The sequence below is a fragment of the Podarcis vaucheri genome, assembly GCF_965113315.1.
Source record: "Podarcis vaucheri genome assembly, chromosome: 16".
In the NCBI taxonomy this organism is placed as follows: Eukaryota; Metazoa; Chordata; class Lepidosauria; order Squamata; family Lacertidae; genus Podarcis; species Podarcis vaucheri.
Window position 1 is genome coordinate 8,845,556 of NC_138754.1, and position 18,371 is coordinate 8,863,926.

Here is an 18,371-nt window from a genome sequence, read left to right on the forward strand (position 1 = left end):
CAGTGATCCCCAGGCATGCACCTCCAGATGGGGCGACGTCCGGCGTCATCCTGGTGCCCAGGCATCTTCACTTGGTCACAAGTTGCCGATAGATAGGTGCAAAATGTGCCTAATTTTGAACACTGATGGCCTGGGAACAGAGGATGTGAGACTAGAAGGACCTGTGGCTTTGATTCATCAGGGCTCTTGCCACATTCCGTCAGGGATGCCCCACTCACTCCGCAGCTCTGGAGTGCTATCATCATCAAATTTATTACCTGCCCTTCACCAGGATGCCCCACGGCATTTTACAACAATTAAAAAATCACATTTTTAAAAAGTTAAAAAACTGAATTAAAAGCATAGTACAGTCACAGGAAGGCCCTGAAAACATATCTCAGACATGAGGATAAAGAGGCACGTCTTCAGCATTCACCAAAAGTTGGTTCCACAGTGAAGAGGGAATTCCACAACTTAGGGGCCACTACAGTGAAGCCTCTCTACTGTACCACCACCACCCAATCGTCTGAGGTTCACGGAACCACCAAGAGGGTTCCCTTTGCAGAGCTTAGCATGTGTGGGGGGGTCTGTAGGTAAAAAGGCAGTCTTTCAGATATTTGGGGCCCCAAACACTAATATTGGGCACCTTGAATTGGGCCTGCAAACAGAACTGGCAGCCACAAACAAGGGGAGACTCATAAACAAGGCCGTATCGTACCCCGCGGGAGATTTATGTGCTCTTCTGCCAAACCTTGGCTCTCCCCTGCGGTCGTTTCGCCAAAGTTAGGCATCTCCCAGTGACCAGGCTGCTCTACAACTGGGCTGCTCTCAGCTAGCTTGAAAGGCTGGCTGGTGGGGTGCAAATGGCCAGATAGCTGCCTCCTTCCCCAGACTAGCTGTCTCCCTTGTTCAGATGCCATAAATCTTCACTCTTGGCTACAGACCTGCTGACAAGTTACTTTTCCAGCAAGGCGACTCATCCCAGACCAGGAAGCCAGTGGGAGGTGAGGGGGAAAGAGAAAAAGAGATGGATTATATGCATTTACTACCTAGTTTTTTTGGAGGGTGCCAAGTGGTTTAAAAGCTACCTTTTGGGGGGGGGGATTTCACACTTTTATCCGCTAAGAGGGAAGTCAACTTGAGAACAGAAAGGCCTCTGTGCCAGCTTCAGCAAGTTAAGAACTTGGAGTTAAAAAAACTTATAGGGAGGATTTTTTCTTAAGGGTATTAAAGCCTCGGATGTTAATCCAGACCAGTTAGCTCAGCAATCCTTGCAATGAATTAGCCAGCAAGCCAAGGATCAAGAGTCGATTAACGAGGCATCGCATGGACACAAGCAGATGGTGAGATGGAGATTTTAGGGCGGAAGCTCAGCCTTGGCCAGCCAGGTGCCACCCCCACCCAAAAAATAAGATGTTATGGACTGCAAGTCCTATAAGCCCCAGCTGACACAAGCTGCAGTTACAGCAACTGAAGCAGGAGCTTGAAACTTGAGAGTCCTGTTCCAAACTGGAAGGGGGACTTGCAATTCCAAAACAACAACAGCCCTACCACAGCAGTTTTTAAGGTAGCCCCGGGTGAAAAGCCAAGCACCAGCATCCATTTGCCAGGTATTTGGTTTCTAGCTGGCACCTACCCCACACTCAGAAACACTAAAAATATACAGAAGGGCAGAATATGCCAAATGAGCTCAGCCTCTATTTAAACAATTTTTTTTAGGTTTCTAGTCCCTATGGGCACTTGGAAGAGTTTTCACGAGAGGCTCAGAAAGGCGACTGGAGAAGCGAAGGGCTTCTGAATGTCAACGGGAGCCTCCACCTAACAGCCCAGTTTTTATTTCAAAAGTGGCTACTCGTCCACATCCCAGGAATTTGTCCAAGGCGCCAACGCAAGACTCGAGATGTTTGCTGAGCTTGCTGACGTAGGCTCCATCTGCCCCGGTAAAGTGATGCGATACTGCTTTAAAACGGCCGTGGCTTTGCTCCCAAAATCCTGGGAACCGTAGTTTTAGTGTGCTGAGAGTTGTTCGGGGATCCCCCCCCCCCGCTCACGTCACAGAACTACATTTCCCATAGTCCCTGGGAAGAGGGTTTGGCTGTTAAACCACTCTGGGAATTGCAGCTCTGGGATGGGAATAAGGAGCCTTTCCTAGCAGCTCTTGGCATCCTTAAACGACAAAACTCCCTGCATTCTTTGGGGAAAGCAATGACTGCTCAAAGTGGTATCATCCTGCTTTAAATGTACATTTCGTGTGTGTTTTTTACAATCAAGTGGTATATAGATTTTGCAAAATAAATTAAATGTACAGTGCAGATGGGACCATGTTCTACTACCTTAAAAAATGGACCAAGCCTGAGAACCTCGTGCTACCTTCTTTCTGTTCCAAGGGGCATAAGAATGTGAAGTACATAGGAAGGGGCCCTTCGGAATGAGGCAGGAAGCCCATCTATTCCAGCATCCTGGCTCCCCCAGAGTGGCCTGATTTATTCAGGAAGTCCACAAAGCAGGATATAAAGCCAATAACCCCCCTCCTGCCTTCGTTTCCCAGCAACTGGTATTTGGAGTCATGCTGCCTTTAATCCTGGAAGCAGCAAACATTCATCGTGACTAGTAGCTATTGATAGTCTTTTAAAAAACACAAAAAACCTGATTTTTATTTGCACGTCAATATACACTAGACAGTTATCTCCGAAAAGGGGCTGAGATGTTAATATCACAAATCGGAAATTGATTCTTTTATCAATTCTAATCTGAAAAGCATTTGTGTCACCCAATTTAGGGATATTAAAATATTTAAAATACAACCCAAGCATGGGATAAAGGAGCCACTTCCTGGCAACATAAATACAGTCGATTCCTTTCGGAGATCCTAAACTCTTTCTTGGCGTCTTGAGTTACTAAGTTCCAGCTGTTTATAAACATCTGCATATCCTTCTGTAGCTACAGTCAGCAGAGTTGGTTTTATTATAGACATGGTTGCACGTCCAGCATTACACTCCAAGCAGATCCATTGAAATTGGTGGACGCGACTAACCTGGGTCTGTTCATTTCAATGGCAGCACTTAACAGATCGCCCGATCTCCCATGCCAACAAATGTCCGACCTTGCCAGACTTTCGACATTCTCAAAACGGAGGACATCCTCTTGTCACAAGTGTCAGCTAGAGAGAGATTTCTTCACACTAAGCATACACTGACGGAATTCCATCAGCTACCAAGATTTGTACTTTTTAAACTCAAGGCTCCTTGCCCTCAGTGTTTTGAAGCCAGACCAGCGATGCCTCAGAAGGAGTTTGTTGTTGTTTTTTACAGTAGAGGGATAAAGATTCAGTTCCCTATCTGTTTCCTTATTGCTCCCAGGCAGGCGGAAACTGGGTTCTGCAAAATACATTTGCACTTATCTGAGCTTATAAAAAAAAGGGAAGTGAGCATGCAAGCAAGCAGCAAGAACGAATAAATTCAACGGGGAAGTGGCCAGCATGAAGAAAAATTATTGCCTGTGATAAAGGGGATGGGCAGGCAATTAAGGAGAGTCTCATGCTGCAAGACAGATGCACTTTAGATCCAATACCTAAGCACCCTTGAAGATAATCTGGTGTTAGAAACCAGCTGTGAGCAGTATCTGGTTTCCTGAACAGCAGCCCTGACAAAGAGACAAGGCAGGCCTTGGTACCAGCCAGCACAGCCATTTGCTGCCCTATCAGCCAACAAAAGCAGCCAGCTGTGGCCCAGAGAAAAACCAAGGCTCCCAGGCCTGTGGTGCAAAACTACACAGATCACCCAATGATTTATATCTAGTTCATCCCGACAAGCCAATATCTGTGTCTTTGGGTGAGCTACATTCTCAAGAAAAAGGGGGAGAGGGAAGGAAGGCTCACCAGAAGCTCCCACAGAGCCTTCTTTCGCTCCTCAAGTCAAGTTAAGTTAGGGTCGGGTTTGCAGCCCCTCTGCTCCAAATGAAATATCTAGGGGCCTTTCAATACTCTTTTGCATGCGCAAAAATTCAGGGGCAGACACACTGCTTCCTTTCCAATCGGGACACGTCCAGTGGCTTCCTGCTGAAAACCCTTTTCATGCCACAGCTAAGTTTCCTGCTTGGCAGGGGGTTGGACTCGATGGCCCTTGTGGTCTCTTCCAACTCTATGATTCTAAGACTGGGATAGCTCTGTTGGTATGGCTCATGGGTTCGAGCCTACATTGTGCTAAAGATTCCTGCATTGCAAAGAATTGGATGATCGTCATGATCCGTTCAATTCTAAATTCTAACTGCTCCAGGGATTTTGGAGCGTTGGACTAGACACCCAACTCTACAATTCTATTACTTTTGGGGGGGGAGATTCCCACCTTTTTTCTTGCACCCCTCCAGATGACAAGAACACGGCAACATTGGGGAAGCATTGAATGATTTCCAAGGAGGTTCGGTGTAAATCCACCACTATTGCACTACTGCAGCATCGACGACAAGTTGCACAATACACACACCCCTGAGTGTGAAGGGACCCCCTAGAGAATACTCACCCATTGCAGCCTCCACCCACCATCATGGAGGCAAAGCAGAGATTGCCAGGGGAAGATGACCCCTTGCTTTTGGATTCAAGGGACACAAAGCTGGTGAGCCTTGATATTGTGTTGTAGAAGCACCCCACTCCAGAAAAGCAACCAGATTCTTCAGCCACCTATCATGGCAGCTTTCACCAACCTGACGCTCCTTGACATGTTTTGGACTACAAGTCCCATCAGCCCCAGCGAGCACAACCATGCTGGCCAGGGCAAAGTCCAAAACATCTAGAGGGGCAGCAGGCTGCACCCACTGAACCTAGCAGGGTTTGCATCCAAGCCAGGGGTCAGCAAACTTTTCCAGCAGGGGGCCGGTCCACTGTCCCTCCGACCTTGTGGGGGCCGGACTATATTTTGAAAAAAATAATAATGAACAAATTCCTATACTCCACAAATAACCCAAAGATGCATTTTAAATAAAAGGACACATTCTACTCATGTAAAAACACGCCGATTCCCGGATTGTCCGCAGGCCAGATTTAGAAGGCAACTGGGCCAGATCCAGCCCCCAGGCCTTAGTTTGCCTACCCATGGTCCAAGCAAACTGATGAAAAGAATCGGCCATGGCTCTGGCCATCGCTGCCCATAATGGCTGCTGCTGGGGCTGCTGGGAGTCCACAATGTCTGGAGGGGTGCCAGGCTGGGTGAAGGGCTGAACTACACACCACGGGGGAGTTCTGTGACTGGATCAATCCATGTCAGAGCGGGGGGGGGGGAGCACGGCGCAGGTCTGGATAAGCTATCTCTGCAAGATCCAGTGCACTGTCCAGCTTTTACCAGCGATCACAATTCCCTCCAGCAGGGCGGGCCGTGGGCAAAGCCTGCCTCTCTCCCCACCAGCCTAAACTGCCTCATTTCCTGAGCAGGAAGCAGAAGGGCCACCCCACTGCATCCAGGAGATCCCTCTTGGAGGCGGCTTTCCGGGAAACACCTTTCAAAGGAGTTCTATGGTGGAGAGACCCCTTGGCCTCACTCTCAGAGGCCCTTTATCCAAGACTCATGAAGCCGAAGCACAAAAGGGGAGCAGCCCTGAAGGATTACAGCCCACCCTCCCATATCATGCCATCAGGAAGCCTTGCCCTAGGCCAGCCCTGATATTTCCCCCTGCCTCCCCGCCCCCAAACTGGCTACTGATGTTCTGCCCTGCAGGCAAACTCAGGAATGGGGAAGGAAAGCAAATATTGATACAGAACTTAACAAAGACTATCCCTCGGCATTGCTGTGTAAGCTCTAAGCAACGGCTTGTCTCTTTCCATTCTGTATTTTCATATCCATTTATGGGTAGTGTGAGTTGCTTGATTAAAAAAACCCCGACTTAAAATCAAATGTCTGCATAAACAGGAGGAGGCGTTTAAAGAAGGAAAAAAGACGGGAGGCCTTTTATCTGCCCCACGTGTCCATGGATTGTATTACATGCCAACCCTACTAAGCGTATCAAGTGAATGAATATGACTACCCAGAGCTCATTCTTTCCAATAGGTCTACAGCCCTCTGATAATAATTGAGGGTTTTTTGGGGGGGTGTACTTTCTTGTATTCTATTATTGATAGCTACCTTGAGTAATGCATTTAGGCACTCAAAAAGAAAGATCACACACACACTATGGAAAGTAACACAGACACACCCCAGCATCTACCCAGAATTCCTCACTGGTTTGCACCACACATTATTCCCCACCAAACCTATGCCCCACTAAGGATAGGACTTGCGGTCTCTTCTGGTTCCTATTTGCGGTGGGGGGGGGCATTTCTGAGCCCAAGGGCCACATTCCCACATGGGCAATCTTCCAGGGACCACACCCCAGTAGTGGCCAGGGCAACGGGTCAAAATGGGCAGCTTTGCACACAAAATTCAGAGGTTTCTAAACACACACCTATACATCTTTCTCCAACCAAGCCAACAAGGACAATCACCATTTAAGGATCATCTCAGCTATCTGCCAATCTCCCATTCCCACCACCCTTCTGAGTAATACCCCTCCCCACCTTCTCACAATATAGAAGGATCTGGCAACTTCTGTTTCAGTGTATCTGAAGAAGTGTGCATGCACACGAAAGCTCATACCAAGAACTAACTTAGTTGGTCTTTAAGGTGCTACTGGAAGGAATTTTTTTTATTTTGACCATTTAAGGACACATTTCCAGCAGGGTAAAGCAGCCAGCGAGGGTCAACAGATGAGAGTGGACAGGGGCGTGGCACTGGAGCACCAAGAGGACAGGCCTGAGGTTCCTCATCCATAATCTGCTGCCCATTCAAGGCTCCCAGAATAAGGAAGGAAGGGTGACTTTATGCTCTTGTTTCAAAGTCTCTGCCTTATATAGAACCAGGCGCCTTGCAAGAGCGCTCTGGGGTTTCCCCGCACTCAACGTCTTCCCCAGCCTCTGCTACCTAGTGCTTTTCAACTGGAAACGCCAGGATTCCAACCACATCAGAGCCTGCTGGATCAGGGCCAAAGCCCCATTTAGTTCAGCATCCTGTTCTTGCAGACGCTGCCTAGATGCCTGTGGGGAAACCTGCAGCCAAGACCAGAGCACAAACCCACTCCTGTGGTTTCCAGAAACTGGCATTCAGGTACCACGGAGGAAGAACAAAGCAAGAGCTCTGCTGCCAAGTTGTGGGCCCACCCTTACGCTCAGCAAGGTTGACGCTGGGCACCATTGGCCTCGATTCACCCACAATTCTCTCCTGGAGCTGCTCTGTCCATCTGGCCGAGAGCACTCAACTCCTCCGCTGCAAACCTAGGCATTTTGCAGCCTCTGATCTTCACGCACGATATAATTAAAAGGCACGGGGTTCGCAACAAGATGTAATATCGCAAGCTTTTTAATAAAAGAGCGCTCATTGTTCCTTGCTTGGGAGAATGAGAGGGGGCTGTTGTTGCCACGCCCTGCTTCGGGGCTTCCTAGGATACCTTTGCACTATACATCAGAGCGACAGAGAGGAAGAGAGGGAAGAGTTGCCCTACAGCAAAACAGAACCTCCAGGCGCAGAGGCAGTCTACCCCTGAGTATCAGGCACCAGGAACAAAACAAAAGGAAGGCAGTGGCCTTCTCTGGATTGCCTGGAGGGATCTATCCAGCGTCCATCGCAGGAAACAAGACGCTGGGCAGGACGGAGCCTCGGCCTAACCCAGTATGGTTCTTCTGGAAGAAAGAGGCAGGACAGCTCCATACAGAACCGCCAAGCTCAAAAGCAGTTTATTTCCAAACACCAAAAGGCTGAAAATGAGCAATGTGGGGGGGGGGGGCGGGCGGTTGCCATCACCTTCACCATTCATTTGTGACCTTTCCAGTTGGGACTGTGCTCTGATGAGACACAACAGTCCTTATGTTCTTGAGAAAGACGATGACCAAGAATGTAAACACCATGGCGGTGCCTAGTTAAAACTATGGCGCCCGCTCCCACAGGAGGCAGTGCCGGCCACCAACCCAGACTGCTTTAAAAGAGGATTAGGCACATTCACAGAGGACAGGGCCGTTGATGGCTGCTAAACACAACGGCTATGCTCTGCCTGCACACTTGGAAGGCAATAATGCTTCTGAAAACCACTTGATGGAAACCACAGGAGGGGAGAGTGGCTGTTGTGCTCAGGGGCTGTTTGCGGGCGTCCCACAGGCATCTGGTTGACCACTGAGAAGACAAGATACTGGAGCAGATGGGCCCCTGGCTGGATCCAGCAGGCTGTATGTTCTGATAGTCACAGGCTGCCTAGTGTTCAGGGAGCAGCAAACATGCATCACCTTCCTCCTTGGTAAGGGGCTTCTAGAAGCAGCTAATTAGAGACCAAGAGGGAAGAAGACAGGGGACCATAACACTATATGGATGCTAGACTTTCTACCCAATCCAGTGGGAATCTTATGCTGCACAGCTTACAGCCGCAATGGTTCAATAGGAGCCTCCCACGTTTCAAGGCAGAATACCACCAAGAGATTTTCAAAAACACCAGTCGCTAGGGGGTTAAAAACAAACAAACAGGAAAGGAACTCTTGCCTTCATCAACCCCTCACTTAAGGGCTCCCCAGAGGCAACCTGCAAGGGCCACAGCTGGATGATGGGATCTCTCTGGAGTGGCCCAACAAAAGCGCTTCTCAGGCTTTCGTACGTGTGATGGCTCCATTTTAGTTCCCTGGCAAGACCACTGAGCTACTTCCCTATGTGAGGAAAGACTAAAACATCTGGGGCTTTTAAAGGAGGGGTGTATGGCAGAGGTGCATAAGACTACATACGTGGTGTGGAGAACATGGATAGGGAAGAAAACTAATCCTAGAATCTGGGGAGTGAGTATCAGTCAATGAAGCTGGAGAGATTCAGGACAGCCCAAATGAAAGAGTTCCTCCGCTCAGTAGGAAATCTGCTGCTACAAGATGAAGCGACGCCCACCAACTTGGAAACAAAAATAGATGAGTTCATGAAGAATAAGGCTAGCAATAGCCACTAGCCATACTGACTACGTGCCAGCTCCAGGATCAGACGCAGTAGGCTTGTTCATAAGGCTTTTTGTGGTTCACATGTAGGAGCTTGGGAGCTTCCTGCAAAGCATCTGATGAGGAGCTGCAGCGGCAAGATGGGCGGGCAGGAAGGATGTAGAGTTAAATGGATCCTTGGCCCAATCCAGAACAGATCTTCTTACGAGCAGAGCCATGGCTCAGTGGCAGAGCGTCCGCCTTGCGTGCGTAAGATCCCAGGTTCAATCCCCAACAGGCACCTCCAGGTAAGGTCACAAAAGACTCCCTGCCTGAAATCTGCCGCCCTTCTGTGTAGACAACACTGAGCTAGATGGACCAATGACTCAGTAGGAGGCAGCTTCCAATGTTCCCCAAGCTGAGCACCCATGTGTAGGAGCAGCCTACCCCCAGAGGATGAGGCCCGACAGACAACTGGTACTCAAGCCCAACCTTTACAGGGTCTCCAGCTGCACCACCGTGGGAAACCTGTAACCCAAGCCTGATGCCTTAAAGGTAAAGGTACCCCTGACCATTATGTCCAGTCGTGGCCGACTCTGGGGTTGTGGCGCTCATCTCGCTCTATGGGCTGAGGGAGCCGGTGTACAGCTTCTGGGTCATGTGGCCAGCATGACTAAGTCGCTTCTGGCGAACCAGAGCAGCTCACGGAAATGCCATTTACCTTCCCGCCGGAGTGGTACCTATTTATCTACTTGCGCTTTGACGTGCTTTCGAACTGCTAGGTTGGCAGGAGCAGGGATTGAGCAATGGCGGCAAGCCCTAGGCTCTGTGGTTTAGACCACAGCGCCACCTGTGTCCCTCTTACCTCCAGTAAAGGTAAAGGGACCGCTGACCATTAGGTCCAGTCGTGACCGACTCTGGGGTTGCGGCGCTCATCTCGCTTTACTGGCCGAGGGAGCCAGCGTACAGCTTCCGGGTCATGTGGCCAGCAGGACTAAGCCGCTTCTGGCGAACCAGAGCAGCGCACGGAAACACCGTTTTCCTTACCGCCGGATCGGTACCTATTTATCTACTTGAGCTTTGACGTGCTTTCGAACTGCTAGGTTGGCAGGATCTGGGACCAAGCAAGGGGTGCTCACCCCGTCGCAAGGATTCAAACCGCAGACCTTCTGATCGGCAAGTCCTAGGCTCTGTGGTTTAACCCACAACGCCACCCGCGTCTCTTACTCGAAGAAGAACCATTGATGGAGAAGGACCATGGCTAAATTTCAGTGGGGTCCTCTCTGAGGAGAACTCAGTTGGGCCGAGACGGGCCTCCGAATTCATCCTGCTGGTGGCCTCAAGGGCAGGGCAAGGCTTGAGAGCCACTTTGGCCAAGCGCAAAGGCTTCTGGGAGAGTGGCCAAGCGCAGAGGGTTCTGGGTAGCAGCTGCTGCTCTCCGTGGCCCCGGCCCGCCCGTCCCCCCGGGGCGCCCCCTCGTCCTACCTGCTCCCGGGCGCGGCGCTCGGCCTCCGCCTCCCTCTGCAGCCTCTCGGCTCGCTCGTCGGCCTCGTCGGCGTGCTGCTGCAGCACCTGGATCTTGCGCTTCACCGCCTCGATGGTGGTCGCCCCGGCCATGGCCACAGACTTGCCTGCTTCTCCTGCCCCGGCCCGCCCCTGCTCTCCACTCCGTCCGCGCCGCCGCCGCCGCTCCCGACAGCCCCCGCGCCCCGCCCTGAAATACCCGGGAGGCGGCGCCCCCCCTCCCGCCTTCTCGGTGACGTCACGCGCCCGCCGAGGGCCCCGGATGAAGGCGGGGCCGCCGCCTCCCTCGAGCTCCAGCTGCAGGGTTGCCATGGCAACGGGAGCAGGCCGCCAAGTCAGTCTCGGTTAAAAAAAGAGAGAATAACCTCAGCATCCTCCTCCATTCGCTCCGCCTCACCCACCGCCAGCCCCGCCAACAAAGGGGAAAAGCAGTGGGGGCTCCTCCAGTGGGGCTGGCCCCTTTGCAAGGGAGGGTGGGAGGCCAGAGAACCCTCCCAGCCCCCTTTGTAGGCCTGTTGAAAAACAGTGGGGGTCGCCTGCCCATCCCAGTGAAGCCTGCATGCTGCAGATGCACCTCAAAAGTGTCTAGCTGCCGGATCAGGCCAGCGGTCCATCCTGTCCTCACACTGGCCAGCCCTTATGGAGGCTTGCCGCTGAAATCCATGGGGTTTTGCTTCCAAGGAGAAATAGGGGCCGGAGCAAGTTGGAAGCCCATCTGGGCGGCCCCGCAGGATCCCCCAGCCGTGTCGTAGACCTCAAAGCATCCCTATGATTACCATTCACGAGCTGCAGCAGCCTGGAAAGCCCAGTGGCGTAGCGTGGGTTCTCAGCACCCGGGGCAAGGCAAGTAATTTGCGCCCCCTAACCCGTGGATTTTAGCACTCGAGTCTCTTCCGCGCCCCCCCCCAGATGTTGCGCCAGGTGCAGCAGGCCCCCCTGCACCCCCCACGTTGCGCCACTGCTCCCACCACAAGTCTTCAGGACAGCCTTCCGAAGGCTGGCGCGGGGAGAAGGTCTCTCCGCCCCACCGCCAGCCTTCGGAGGAGGTCCGAGGACAGTGGGGTTCCTGCTTCCTCGAGGAGGGCCGGCCAAACGCGCCCCCCCCAAAATGTTGCGCCCGGGGCGGCCAGCACCCCTGGCACCCCCCACGCTACGCCACTGGGAAAGCCTAAGAACATAAGAAGGGCCTGCTGGGTCCAGCCAGGGACCCACTGAGTCCTGCATCCTGTTCGCAGATTGGCTGAAGAGTTGCTGTGGCAAACCAAAAGCACAAAAGCATTCTCCCCTGCGGCAGTTTGCAGCCACCATGGAGGCAGAGCTGAGCCATTGTGGCTGGTAGCCACTGGCATGGATTTGTCCAATCCCCTTTTAAAGCCGTCCAAGTTGGTAGCCATCACTGCCTCCTGCGAAAGCAAATCCCAGTGCCATTTCAAAAAGCCCCTTCCTTTTATCTGTCCCTAATCTCCCAGCATTTAGCTTCGTTGAACACCCACGAGTTATAGTGTTTAAACGCGAACTGAATTGCATTTATTCCCCATCTCTAACAGGCTTCAGCCCAAACACTCTCCCAAAGCATGATGTGCTAACCATCACACACACACAGTTTTTAAAAAAAGCTTTTTGGCCCTATTAATTCCTCTGACCTTTCCCATCCACTCCTGCATGTTGGCAGATCTGCTACCATAAAAGAGGGAGTGGGGGGGGGGGAGAGTTAGGAGCCTAGGCCTGAAGACTGCAAGGACAACTAGGTACATATATGGGCACAATAGATCCAAACTCAACCTTTGCAAAACAGCATCTGGGGTTTTTACTGGGAGATGAAGCAAGGCTGGGAAACATTCCATTCCAGTGAGGTCTTTCTTCTCACTCACTCACGCACGCATGCACACACATACATCGCCCTCTTACAAGCCTGCTCCCCCTTTCCCTGATCAATGGAAGATCTGAGACTCTAGTTTCCAGATGGCTTTGCTGCCAGTTATGGCTGTGGGTTCACATATTTGACCAAGTGGCATTTGCCTGGTGCGTCAAGGCACCGCGGGAACATCCAGCTCTAATTTCTATGCCGTTTCCCTTAGAACAAGGCGATGCAGCCGCTTTTAGAGCACGCTGTCCGCCCTGCTAGTCAGAAAGAGTTGTGTAGAAGCGCCCTTATCAAACTCTGCAGGCCTTTCCTGGCTGAGAACTAATAAGGAGAGTTTTCGGTTCAGCAGACAAGAACGGCGCATGTGCAAGACTAAAATGAAACACGAAATAACTTAAACAGCCGGGTGACACTCCCGTTTCAAAATCCGGATTCAGTATCTTGAGGGTGGGAATGGAATTGTGAATAAGAACCTGAGAAGGTAAAAAGTTCTGTTGGATCAGACCAAACGTCTGTCTAGGCCTCCAGCCTTGGAATCATAAGAACCTACTGGATTGGGCCAGTGTTCCACATAGTCCATCATCCATCACAATGGCCATCCAGATAGTCTCAATGGGTAACCCACAGGCAAGACCCACACACAGGAGCCAGCCCCCCTCTGACTGGCAGTCAGAAGCCTTACTGCCTCTGAGTGCAGAGGAATGGCACGGCCATCAGAGCTAGCAGCCATTGAAGCAACGTAGGAAGCTATGTTACACTCATTGTAATGCCTAGCAGCAGTTTTCTGGGATCTTCCCCACCCCTACCATGAGATGCTAGAGATTGAACCCGGGGTTTTTGACATGCCACTGAATTATGGTCTTTCCCTCTATAAATAAAGCAAGAGTCCTTATTGTTCCGAGAAAAAGGCTGATTTAAATAGGAGCACACAAAGTGCTAGATGGACTAGTCAAGCCACTGGTACCATCTAACAGATTGAGGCTGAATCCCGACAAGACAGAAACACTGTTTCCAGGGGACAGGGGAGAGACAAGGGGGGGATTCCTTGGTTCTGAATGGGTTAACACTACCCCTAAATGACCAGATGTGCAGCCCAGGAGTACCGTAATTTTGGAGGCGTAGGTCATTTCTGAGTCCAGGGCAGCTGTCTAGCCACTCCATCTGGTACACCGGCAGAGACTGTTTCATCAGAGGTACATGCTCTGGTTATGTTCCACTTGGACTACTGCAATGTGCTCTACATGGGGCTACCTTTGAAGGTGACTTGGCAACTACAAATAATACCCTCCTTCTGTTTCCAACACCTGGTATCCAGAAGCCCACTGCCTCTGACAATGAAGGAGCAAGATTCACCTTCCTTGGAACTTTTTTTTTAAGTTTTAAAGTTTTGAAAAGTTACTAGTCCTTATTGTTCTGTGAAGATATGCTTGGGGAAATGGTGGGTTTGAACCTGAAGAGTCCCAGATGTCAGAGGGCAGCGCTTCATATAGCTCCTTGCAACTTCTTCTCTATACTAGAAAATGGGAGGGGGGTAATTATGCAATAGTAGCTTTGAAAAAAATCAGAATAAGTTATGCAAAACAGATTAAATTGTGCAAATCACATTTGCATAACATACCCAGGGGGCAGAATTCAACTATTGTTGCTGAGCATGCATTAGTGATGCAGAATTTTGATTTCATTTCATTTTCTAAAAGGTCGGCCCATAGCTAACCAAGCCTTCAGGGGTATATGTGTGGGGGGCACATTGCATTCCTTCCTTGAGGTATCTGCCTCTCTCCACCTCCCCCCCCCCCAGCGTCTCAATTTAGCCCTTCAGCCGTAAATCGGCCTGGGGGATGAGCAGCCATCTGGAGTCGGTCTGAGGAAGTCTTGGGAATCTCTCCCGCAAAGCCTTTTTGGCACGTCACTCCTTCCTCCTTCCAGCGGGGTCAGCATACCGATCCTGACTTTGCAATTAGCACCCAAGGAGTGCTGAGCATTCCTTGGCACCGAGGGCGGGCTTCTGAGGTTACTCTCACCCTCCTGGAGCCCCCCTATGGGGCGTCTAAGTGGTTAGGCCGCTCAAGAAACTCGCAGCTAATGTTTCTACTTGGGCCTTCTTCCCATGTGTTGACAGCCGGCCAGTACTGCGCAGCAGATCTCAGAGAACGAAACCCCACCAGCCCAAGCACTCCATATTTCAATTCCTGGGCTGCTTAATGGGATTGAAGGACCTTTTCCTCAGTAACTGTGGAGAAAGGGATGTGTTCTCTGGCCCCCTCTGCTGGGCACATGTGAGGAGGCAGGAACTAGCCGAAACAAGGTGGAGGGGGAATCAATAATCTGAGACCCTTCCATGTCCTGTTCATTGTGCATTCTTGAGTGTTTGTGCTCATGATGCTATCGCAGCAGTCATGCGCGATCCCGCTTTCAAAACTATTTGTCCCCTGCAAGAGTTTTGGTACGGACACACTGCTTTGTTTCCAATGGGTCCCATACCATCGTGCTGAAATCCTCTAAATTTTTATACTGTACCACAAATATTCTGGCTACAGCAAAAGAACCCCCAACCCCAAGATAATGTGGAAGCATCTCAGAACAACTAATAAAGCAGAACAATGTGGAGATTATCCCATACCCTCCAACATTTCTCCGATGAAAATAGGGACATCTTATTCCACAATGATGATGATGATGATAATACTTTTGTTATTTATACTCTGCCCATTCAACTGGGTTGCCCCAGCCACTCTGGGTGGCTTCCAACATATGTAAAAATATTTTTTAAATTAAAAAAAAAAATCCCTATACGGCCTTAAGATGTTTCCTAAAGGCTCAGGGGTTGCATAGCTCCATACCCTCCAACATTTCTCCGATGAAAATAGGGCCATCCTAAGGAAAGGCGGGACATTCTGGGATCAAATAAAAAACTGGGACAGCGTCTGTAAATCTGGGACTGTCCTTGGAAAATGGAGGCACTTGGAGGATCTGTGAGCCAGAATAAATCGGCTACAGATGCACTGCTGTTGCGTCGTCAGTAATGAGCCATGCCATGGGTAGGCAAACTAAGGCCCGGGGGGCGGATGTGGCCCAATCGCCTTCTCAATCCGGCCCGCAGAAGGTCCAGGAATCAGCATGTTTTTACATTAGAATGTGTCCTTTTATTTAAGATGCCTCTCTGAGTTATTTGTGGGGTCTGCCTGGTGTTTTTGCATGAGTAGAATGTGTGCTTTTATTTAAAATGCATCTCTGGGTTACTTGTGGGGCATAGGAATTTGGGACTAGGCCCTGGGAGAGACCAGGGTTTAAATCCCTGCTCAGTCATGAAACTCACTGGGTGACCTTGGGCCAGTAGAAGGGCACCCATGCAGAGATGCAGCCCCGAGGCACAAACTACCCCCTAAAATTTGCCCAGTGCTGCAGCATACACTTTCTCATGCCCCAATCCACTGGCGGCCACCAATTTGAATGGCTTTCAACGAGGATTAGACAAATCCATTGAGAATAGTGAGACTATCAGTGGCCACAAAGCCTGATGGCTATGTTCTGCCTCTAAAGTCAGAGGCAAAATACCGGAAGGGAGACTTGCTCTTGTGCTCAAGTCCTGCTTTTGGGCTTCTCATTGGGGCATCTGACTGGCTGCTGTGAGAACAAGATTCAAGACTAGATGGGCCATTGACCTGTTTCACCAGCCAGGCTCTTTTATGATTAAAGGTAAAGGGACCATTAGGTCCAGTCGTGGCCAACTCTGGGGTTGCAGCGCTCATCTCGCTTTACTGGCCAAGGGAGCCAGCGTACAGCTTCCGGGTCATGTGGCCAGCATGACTACGCCGCTTCTGGCGAACCAGAGCAGCGCATGGAAACGCCGTTTACCTTCCCGCCGGAGCGGTACCTATTGATCTACTTGCACTGGTGTGCTTTCAAACTGCTATGTTGGCAGGAGCAGGGACTGAGCAACGGGAGCTCATCCTGTTGCAGGGATTCGAACCGCCAACCTTCTGATCGGCAAGCCCTAGGCTCTGTGGTTTAACCCATAGCACCACCTGCGTCCCCTTCTTACGTTAGATGTGTCCAAATTTAATTTGGAGAAAGGGCCATCCCTCCACTCTCTAATTCCCTAACTTCTTATAGAGAACATAAAAAGTCACCCTAGTCAAACCATTGGTTCATCTAGCTTAGTACTGTCTCCACTGACTGGTGGTGGCTTTCTGGGGTGTCAGGGCAGGGTCCAATCCTTATCTTTGTATGTTTATAGGAACATAGGTTACCGTGAGGGAGTGCTCTTGCCTTCATGCTACCTTTGAAGGTGACTCGGAAATTAAACTAATCCAGAATGCGGCTGTCAGACTGGTGGCTGGGAGCGGCCACCGGGACTTTATAACAATGGTCCTAAAGGATCTACATTAGCTCCCAGTTTCTGAGCCCAATTCAAGGTGTTGGTGCTGACCTTTAAAGCCCTGAACGGCCTCAGTCCAGTATACCTGAAGGAGCGCCTCCACCCCCTTTGTTCTGCCCGGACGCTGTGATCCAGCGCCAAGAGCCTTCTGGCGGTTCCCTCCCTATGAGAAGTGAGGCTACAGGGAACCAGACAGAGGGCCTTCTCGGTAGTGGCGCCCTTCCTGTGGAACGTCCTCCAATCAGATGTCAAGGAGATAAGCAACTATCTGACTTTTAGAAGACATCTGAAGGCAGTTCTGTTTAGGGAAGTTTTTAATGTTAGATTTTTGGGTGTGTTTTAATGTTTTGTTGGAAGCCGCCAGGAGCGGCAACCCAGTCAGATGAGCAGCGTATATTAGTAGTCCCGTGGGCTACCTGAAAGAATCTGGCCACAGGATGCTGACCAGTGTCACGCTCTAGCAGGATCCTCTTATGTTCCTCCCAGTGCTATTTTTCTAGAAAAAGAGGTGCCGGAGCTCACCACGAACTTCTCCCTTGTTCTCTTAGAATGGCAACGGCACCCACCTGAGAGGTGCCATACCTGAGCTGGGGGGGGGGAAAGCCCTGGTTCTTACTCTGCTCCACCAAGCAGCATCCAGAAAAGGAAGCGATAGGTGGCAGGAGGTGGCAAAAGCTCAAATGTCCGTCAATCCCCCCCACCCATAGGCGATAAATCTGTACAGATAATCCCCTCCGAATGCCAAGTGGCAGCTGCTCCGGGCGCTGACAGCCCTTAGCCGCTTGACGGATGGGGCCAACCTTCACTCGGGGAGAAACTCGACGCCATTGTTTTCCTAGAGACTGCCACCAACAATGCAAGGAATAGGGAGTGTGGGGCAGGCTGGCGGGGGACTGCATAACTTTCCCAGCTCTTCCCCAGCCATTAGCGGGAGAGGGCTGGTTGGGTTTCCACTTATCCCAAAGTCCCGCCTGTCAATCTTGGGGCAGATTTGAGGCAGAACCCTTTCCTAAGTGACTCAGAGTTTCCAGTTGCATCCCGTGCATGAGATAATCCACTTTTAAGGAGAATTTCTCGATGACCTGGGCAAGCAACGTTCTCCGTCCATCTCCCCATTTACAGGAATGGTCTGATGCCAACTCGGGCCATCAGTTCACCCAGCTCAATATTGTCAGCAGCAGGCATGCTGGTTCTCAAGGGCCGCATTCCCCTTATGGGGAACTTTCCAAGGGCCACATGCCGGCAGAGGGCAGGGCCAGAGGCAGAAGTAGGCCGGTTTGTACACATAGTCACACACCCTTCTCTGTCCTCTGTGTGGAAAAGCAGGATCGGAGTTCAAGGACATGCCCCAGCCAGGCAAAAATGCTCAGGACAGGCGGGTGAAACATGGCCAGTGAAGGGCCAGATAGAGAGGCCTGGAGGGTTCCTCACCCCTGGTCTACAAACTGGCACTGGCTGATCGATGGATATGAGTTTGTACAACAGACTCCATATGTTTCAACCAGGCAAAACTCAGAGGTTCATATACGCCTGCATGTCTCTGTCCAACCGGGCAATCAGGAGCGCTACCAGAGTTCAAGGACACGCTCCACCCAGGCCAAAACACTAAGGGAGGCTGCAGAGCTGGGCTCATGAGGGCGCTATGGCCTGGGGAGTTTCCCGAGGGC

The 18,371-nt window shown here is 50.9% G+C and overlaps 1 protein-coding gene across 16 annotated transcripts in view; it reads right to left on the bottom strand.

Annotated features, from left to right (window-relative positions):
- Window positions 1-18,371, bottom strand: part of TPM3 (tropomyosin 3) — a gene marked incomplete at its 3' end in the record, with an annotated part of 73,914 nt that overhangs the window by 47,934 nt on the left and 7,609 nt on the right. For 4 of the 16 annotated variants that reach the window (XM_082202484.1, XM_082202486.1, XM_082202475.1 and 1 more), the window contains exon 1: window positions 10,424-10,645. The exons of 7 other annotated variants lie outside the window; for them this stretch is intronic. In XM_082202484.1, coding sequence (XP_082058610.1) covers window positions 10,424-10,555 — 132 coding nt within the window. In that variant the 5' untranslated portion in view covers window positions 10,556-10,645. Of the gene's footprint in view, window positions 1-10,423; window positions 10,648-18,371 lie in introns of those variants that run through there. 5 more of the 16 variants (XM_082202489.1, XM_082202487.1, XM_082202488.1 and 2 more) reach the window with 2 other exon arrangements.